A 7,500-nucleotide genomic window follows, 5' to 3' on the forward strand; every position below is an offset into this window, starting at 1 on the left:
GTGTGTGTGTGTTTGTGTGTGTGTGTGTGTGTGTGTGTGTGTGTGTGTGTGTGTGTGTGTGTGTGTGTGTGTGTGTGTGTATATATATGTATGTATGTATGTATGTATGTATGTATGTATGTATGTATGTATGTATGTATGTATGTGTGTGTGTTGTAGCTCAGTGTGGACACTCACTTTCTCTCCTGAGGGTCGACATCACAAAACGTGACAGTGTTGATAGGGTAGTGGCGCCGGAAGAAACGCCTGTTAGGTAAAAACAAGGTTTAACACACTGCACTATAGCAACTCATAGACTACTACAGTACAGTGCAAGTTGGATTGAAAAGAGCCCTCAGTCAGAGTGAGCCGTTTGAAATATTGTCATTATGGTTCAAATATTGTTGATCAGTTTTAAAAATGCAGTCTTGTAGAGTGAACTCTCATCGCGATGAAAAAAGTAACGCTACCTATACTTTTCATGCATTTTTCTGCAAAAGGTGAGTAAACTGTCCCTTAAAAAGGTGGGTGAACTGTCCCTTAAAAAAAGGTGGGTAAACTGTCCCTTGAAAAAAGGTGGGTAACCTGTCCCTTAAAAAGGTGGGTGAACTGTCCCTTAAAAAGGTGGGTGAACTGTCCCTTAAAAAAAGGTGGGTAAACTGTCCCTTGAAAAAGGTGGGTAACCTGTCCCTTAAAAAGGTGGGTGAACTGTCCCTTAAAAAGGTGGGTGAACTGTCCCTTGAAAAAAGGTGGGTAAACTGTCCCTTGAAAAAAGGTGGGTAAACTGTCCCTTGAAAAACGGTGGGTAAACTGTCCCTTGAAAAAAGGTGAGCAAACTGTCCCTTAAAAAGGTGGGTGAACTGTCCCTTAAAAAAGGTGGGTAAACTGTCCCTTGAAAAAAAGGTGAGTAAACTGTCCCTTGAAAAAAGGTGGGTAAACTGTCCCTTGAAAAAAGGTGAGTAAACTGTCCCTTAAAAAGGTGAGTAAACTGTCCCTTAAAAAGGTGAGTAAACTGTCCCTTAAAAAGGTGAGTAAACTGTCTCTTGAAAAGGTGTGCAAACTGTCCCTTAAAAAGGTGTGCAAACTGTCCCTTAAAAAGGTGGGTGAAATGTATTTATTTGTGTCTCCCATACACTATAACCCTACACTCTACACCCCTACTCCACCCCTACTCCACTATACCCCTAATCCACTAATCCACCACCACTCCAATATAACCCTAATCCAGTACTCCACCACTACACCCCTACTCCACCACTACACCCCTACTCCACCCCTACTCCACTACTATACCACTACTCCACTACTCCACCTCTACTCCACAACTACACCTCTACTCCACCCCTACTCCAGTACTCATTCACTACCCCCTACACCCCTACTACATCCCTACTCCACCACTCCACCCCTACTACACTACTACTTCACCCCTACTCCACTATGTCACTACTCCACCACTACACCCCACATCCCTACTCCACCACTACACCCCTACTTCACTACTCCACCATTACACCCTACTCCACAACTACTCCACTACTACACCCCTACCTCACTACTCCACCACTACACCCCACACCACTACTACACCTTCACTTCACTATTCCACTACTCCACCCCTACTTCACTACTCCACCCCTACTACACTACTACTTCACCCCTACTCCACTATGTCACTACTCCACCACTACACCCCACATCCCTACTCCACCACTACACCCCTACTTCACTACTCCACCATTACACCCTACTCCACAACTACTCCACTACTACACCCCTACCTCACTACTCCACCACTACACCCACACCACTACTACACCTTCACTTCACTATTCCACTACTCCACCCCTACTTCACTACTCCACCACTACACCCCTACTCCACTACACCCCTACTCCACTACTCCACCACTCCACCCCTACTCTACCAGACCCTTATCCCACTACTCCACTACTCCACCCCTACTTCACTACTCCACCACTACACCCCTACTCCACTACAGCCCTACATCACTTCTCCACCACTACTCCACCACAACACCCCTACTCCATTACTCCACCCCTACTCTCCTACTTTATTTGTGTCTCCCATACACTATAACCCTACACTCTACACCCCTACTCCACCCCTACTCCACTATACCCCTAATCCACTAATCCACCACCACTCCAATATAACCCTAATCCAGTACTCCACCACTACACCCCTACTCCACCACTACACCCCTACTCCACCCCTACTCCACTACTATACCACTACTCCACTACTCCACCTCTACTCCACAACTACACCTCTACTCCACCCCTACTCCAGTACTCATTCACTACCCCCTACACCCCTACTACATCCCTACTCCACCACTCCACCCCTACTACACTACTACTTCACCCCTACTCCACTATGTCACTACTCCACCACTACACCCCACATCCCTACTCCACCACTACACCCCTACTTCACTACTCCACCATTACACCCTACTCCACAACTACTCCACTACTACACCCCTACCTCACTACTCCACCACTACACCCCACACCACTACTACACCTTCACTTCACTATTCCACTACTCCACCCCTACTTCACTACTCCACCCCTACTACACTACTACTTCACCCCTACTCCACTATGTCACTACTCCACCACTACACCCCACATCCCTACTCCACCACTACACCCCTACTTCACTACTCCACCATTACACCCTACTCCACAACTACTCCACTACTACACCCCTACCTCACTACTCCACCACTACACCCACACCACTACTACACCTTCACTTCACTATTCCACTACTCCACCCCTACTTCACTACTACACCACTACACCCCTACTCCACTACACCCCTACTCCACTACTCCACCACTCCACCCCTACTCTACCAGACCCTTATCCCACTACTCCACTACTCCACCCCTACTTCACTACTCCACCACTACACCCCTACTCCACTACAGCCCTACTTCACTTCTCCACCACTACTCCACCACAACACCCCTACTCCATTACTCCACCCCTACTCTCCTACTCCACTACTCAACACGCATAATCCACCACTACACCCCTACTCCACCACTACACCCCGACTCCACTACTCCACTACACCACTACTCCATTAGAATCGCTTGTTTGTCCTACTCCCTACTCACTTCCTCTGGTTATCCGTCAGGGTGATGCCTTGGGGCGACACCTTGAAGTGCACAACGGTGGCGGTGGGCGGGGACGCGGCGGCCATCGACTCCGAGATCGCCTTGGCGATGGCCTGAGGTCCTGTCAGAGACTCCATGTCCACCGAGTTGATGTACAGCACATTGCATGCTGGGGAAAAAAGAGTGAGGTGTAGCTAATCAGCACAGTGCATTTCACACTGGAAAGAGGAGAGAGGTCAAAAAGGAGAGAGATGATGTCATGGGCTTTTCAATGCTACAACATGTATTGGTTTGGTTGTAGTGCTTTCTGTTGTGACGTGACATGACCAACAGTTTACATTCGTTTAATTTATAGGATGTATTATGTATGCTTAAGATCAGAGTAACATGGAGTAATCTATTACAAAATGCTATTTGTCGCACACCGAGTGGATAAAACATTAAGAACACCTTCGTAATATTGAGCTGCAACCTCTTTTGCCCCTCAGAACAGCCTCAATTCGCCGGGGCGCATGGACTCTACACGGTGTCGAAAGCGTTCCACAGAGATATTGGCCCATGTTGACTCCAATGATTCCTACAGTTGTGTCAAATTGGCTAGATGTCATATGGGTGGTGGAGCATTCTTGATACACACTGGAAACTGTTGAGCGTGAAAACCCCAGCAACGTTGCAGTTCTTGACACACTCAAACCGGTGCGCCTGGCACCTACTACCAAACCCCGTTCGAAGGCACTTAAATCATCACCCTCTGAATGGCACACATACACAATCCATGTCTCAATTGTCTGAAAGCTTAAAAATACTGATTTAACATTCTACAATGATTGAATTGGTTTAACAAGTGACATCAATAAAGGATCATAGCTTTTCCCTGGATTCACCTGGTCAGTCTGTCACGGAAAGAGCAGGTGTTCCTAATGTTTTGAGACTCAATATAGACTATGTAGCACAACAGTTTATAGCTTTGCAAATCATTGACAGGGTAAAATGCTGAATGCAAATACAGTACATTCTTGACAGTTTCCGATGCTGTTAAGGGAATTAATTTCATACATATCATAATTGATATTAGTAGGTTTAAAGTTCTGCGTTTCTGCACACGTAAAAAAAAAAAAGGGGCCATCTGCATTTTCATGCAAGAGAATGTCAAAGATGGTACATGCTTTCTGGGACAAGGCTGCATGGGAGAAAAGACTGTCAGGGGTCAAAACCATTCAGTCATTGGACAGAAAACATTTCAGGCACTGTTAGCGTTGTTGTCGTTTATTAGATGTCGGATGAGACAGACAGACAGACAGACACACACACACACACACACACATACAACAACACACAAACAGACTTCTGAGGCAGACATCAGAGATATGGGTCAGAATGTAGCAGTCAGGAACCAACAGTCTCATAATAGGAAAGACACATGATTTACCACGGCAGTCAGCAGGGCCCCTCTGCCCTATCGTCACACGGAGATGACATCACCAGTCAGGAACCAACAGTCTCATAATAGGAAGGACACATGATTTACCACGGCAGTCAGCAGGGACCCTATGCCCTATCGTCACACGGAGATGACATCACCAGTCAGGAACCAACAGTCTCATAATAGGAAGGACACATGATTTACCACGGCAGTCAGCAGGGACCCTCTGCCCTATCGTCACACGGAGATGACATCACCAGTGTGGGGACAACAGTGGAACGGTATAGAGTAAGTCACAAAAAGCTAACAAACTAACAAAAAAAATAAGATGACATTTCCATTACATAGAAATGTGCTCAACCAGACCCAATAGTCAACACAATGGTATGCGGCTTCTAACCTGCTCCATGTTTCAGGAGGTATTCAGCCTGGTTGGTTGGCGTGGCGATATCTGGGACATCCTGGTGGAGATCTGAAACACAGCAGGAGACGATTCAGAAATTCCCCACAGCACATTGTACGTATCCATTTAAAATGACACAAACACGCATTTACACATACACGTAGACAGACAGAGACACAGGCACATAGACAGACAGACAGAGACACACTCCTGACCTCACCTCTGGTAGGGACGACCAGTTTACAGGGCAGGGCCTGTGGAGTCATGGCGTGCTGGTACACAAGAGCTGACAGACAACCTACACACACACACACACACACACACACACACACACACACACACACACACACACACACACACACACACACACACACACACACACACACACACACACACACACACACACACACACACACACACACACACACACACACACACACACACAAAAGAGAGATTATTATTAGTTGTGCCAACAGGACAACAATTCTTTAAAGATGACAAATCTTCATCAAGACATGTAGATCACACACCCTAGACCCTCACCCCATACCATACCCACACTCACCCCATACCATACCCACACTCACCCCATACCACACTCACCCCATACCATACCCACACTCACCCCATACCATACCTACACTCACCCCATACCATACCCACACTCACCCCATACCATACCACACTCACCCCATACCATACCTACACTCACCCCATACCATACCATACCCACCCCATACCATACCTAAACTCAACCCATACCATACCATACCATACCCACCCCATACCATACCTACACTCACCCCATACCATACCATACCCACCCCATACCATACCCACACTCACCCCATACCATACCCACACTCACCCCATACCATACCCACCCCATACCATACCCACCCCATACCATACTTACCCCATACCATACCCATACCCACCCCATACCATATACACACTCACCCCATACCATACCTACACTCACCCCATACCATACCCATACCCACACTCACCCCATACCATACCCACACTCACCCCATACCATACCCACACTCACACTCACCCCATACCATACCCACACTCACACTCACACTCACCCCATACCATACCCACACTCACCCCATACCCTACCCACCCCATACCATACCTACACTCACCCCATACCATACCATACCATACCATACCATACCCACCCCATACCATACCCACACTCACCCCATACCATACCATACCCACCCCATACCATACCCACACTCACCCCATACCATACCCACCCCATACCATACCCACACTCACCCCATACCATACCCACCCCATACCCAGCGTCTCAATTCAACTTCCGTCCCTCCCTTTAGAACATAATTCAATGAGTATAGTCTAGGGGATAAGGTTTCTTCAATAAGCCCATGTTTAGACTGATGCTGTCTGACTGGTTCAGTCATCTCTAACTGTGTGCCTGGGTCAGTAGCCATCTCCCTGTGGTTCCCAGTAAGAGGAGTATGGTGCATGGTATGCACATATGGTGCCTTCAGAAAGGATTCACACCCCTTGACTTTTTCCACATCTTGTTGTGTTACAGCCTGAATTTATAATGGCAACAATTAAGATGTTTTAATGTTTTTAGAAAAAAAAAATGTTAATGAAAAGCTGAAATGTGTTAACATAATACGTATTTAACCCATTTGCTATGACAAGCTTGTCATCAGGGTGGCAGGGTAGTGGTTAGAGCGTTGGACTAGTAACCGGAAGGTTGCAAGTTTAAATCCCCGAGCTGACAAGGTACCAATCTGCCCCTGAACAGGCAGTTAACTCACTGTCCCTAGGCTGTCATTGAAAATAAGAATTTGTTCTTAACTTACTTGCCTGGTTAAATAAAGGGAAAATAAAAAAAATCAGCAAGGACTTGGGAGTTGTCTAGGATCAAACTAAACAAAATAGAGCTAAGCACAGGCAAAATCCTAAGGAAAACATGGTTCAGTCTGCTTTCCAACAGACACTAGGAGATTAATTCACCTTTCAGCAGGACAATAACGCAAGGCCAAATATACTTACCAAGACGACATTGAATGTTCCTGAGTGGCCTAGTTACAGTTTTGACTTAAATTGGCATTAAAATCTATGGCAAGACTTGAAAATGGTGGTGCCTCCCGAGTGGCGCAACATTCTAAGAGGTGTCACTACTGACCCGGCTTTGATCCCAGGCTGTGTCACAGTCAGCCACGTCCAGGAGACCCATGAGCGGGCACAGGATTGGCCGAGCGTCATCCGGGTTAGGGGAGGGTTTGGCCGGCTGGGACGTCCTTGTCCCGTCATGCTCTAGCGACTCCGGGTGCATGCACGCTGACTCGTGTCACCAGGTGTACGGTGTTTCCTCCAACACATTGGTGCAGCTGGCTTCCGGGTGAAGCAAGCAGTGTGTCAAGAAGCAATGCAGCTTTTGGCAGGGTCATGTTTCGGGGGACGCATGGCTCTCGAACTTCGCCTCTCCCGAGTCCGTACGGTAGATACAACGATGGGACAAGACTGTAACTACCAATTGGACCC

General features: G+C 47.2%; 1 protein-coding gene across 5 annotated transcripts in view; it reads right to left on the reverse strand.

Moving 5' to 3' along the window:
- Positions 1-7,500, reverse strand: part of LOC109905236 (tensin-1) — a 346,409-nt gene that overhangs the window by 7,523 nt on the left and 331,386 nt on the right. For all 5 annotated transcript variants that reach the window (XM_031801026.1, XM_031801022.1, XM_031801028.1 and 2 more), the window contains 4 exons: positions 5,180-5,257; positions 4,957-5,028; positions 3,134-3,302; positions 178-246 (listed from right to left, as the gene is read on the reverse strand). In XM_031801026.1, coding sequence (XP_031656886.1) covers positions 178-246; positions 3,134-3,302; positions 4,957-5,028; positions 5,180-5,257 — 388 coding nt within the window. The remainder of the gene's footprint in view (positions 1-177; positions 247-3,133; positions 3,303-4,956; positions 5,029-5,179; positions 5,258-7,500) is intronic.

Source organism: Oncorhynchus kisutch, linkage group LG2 (assembly GCF_002021735.2).
Source record: "Oncorhynchus kisutch isolate 150728-3 linkage group LG2, Okis_V2, whole genome shotgun sequence".
NCBI classification, from domain to species: domain Eukaryota; kingdom Metazoa; phylum Chordata; class Actinopteri; order Salmoniformes; family Salmonidae; genus Oncorhynchus; species Oncorhynchus kisutch.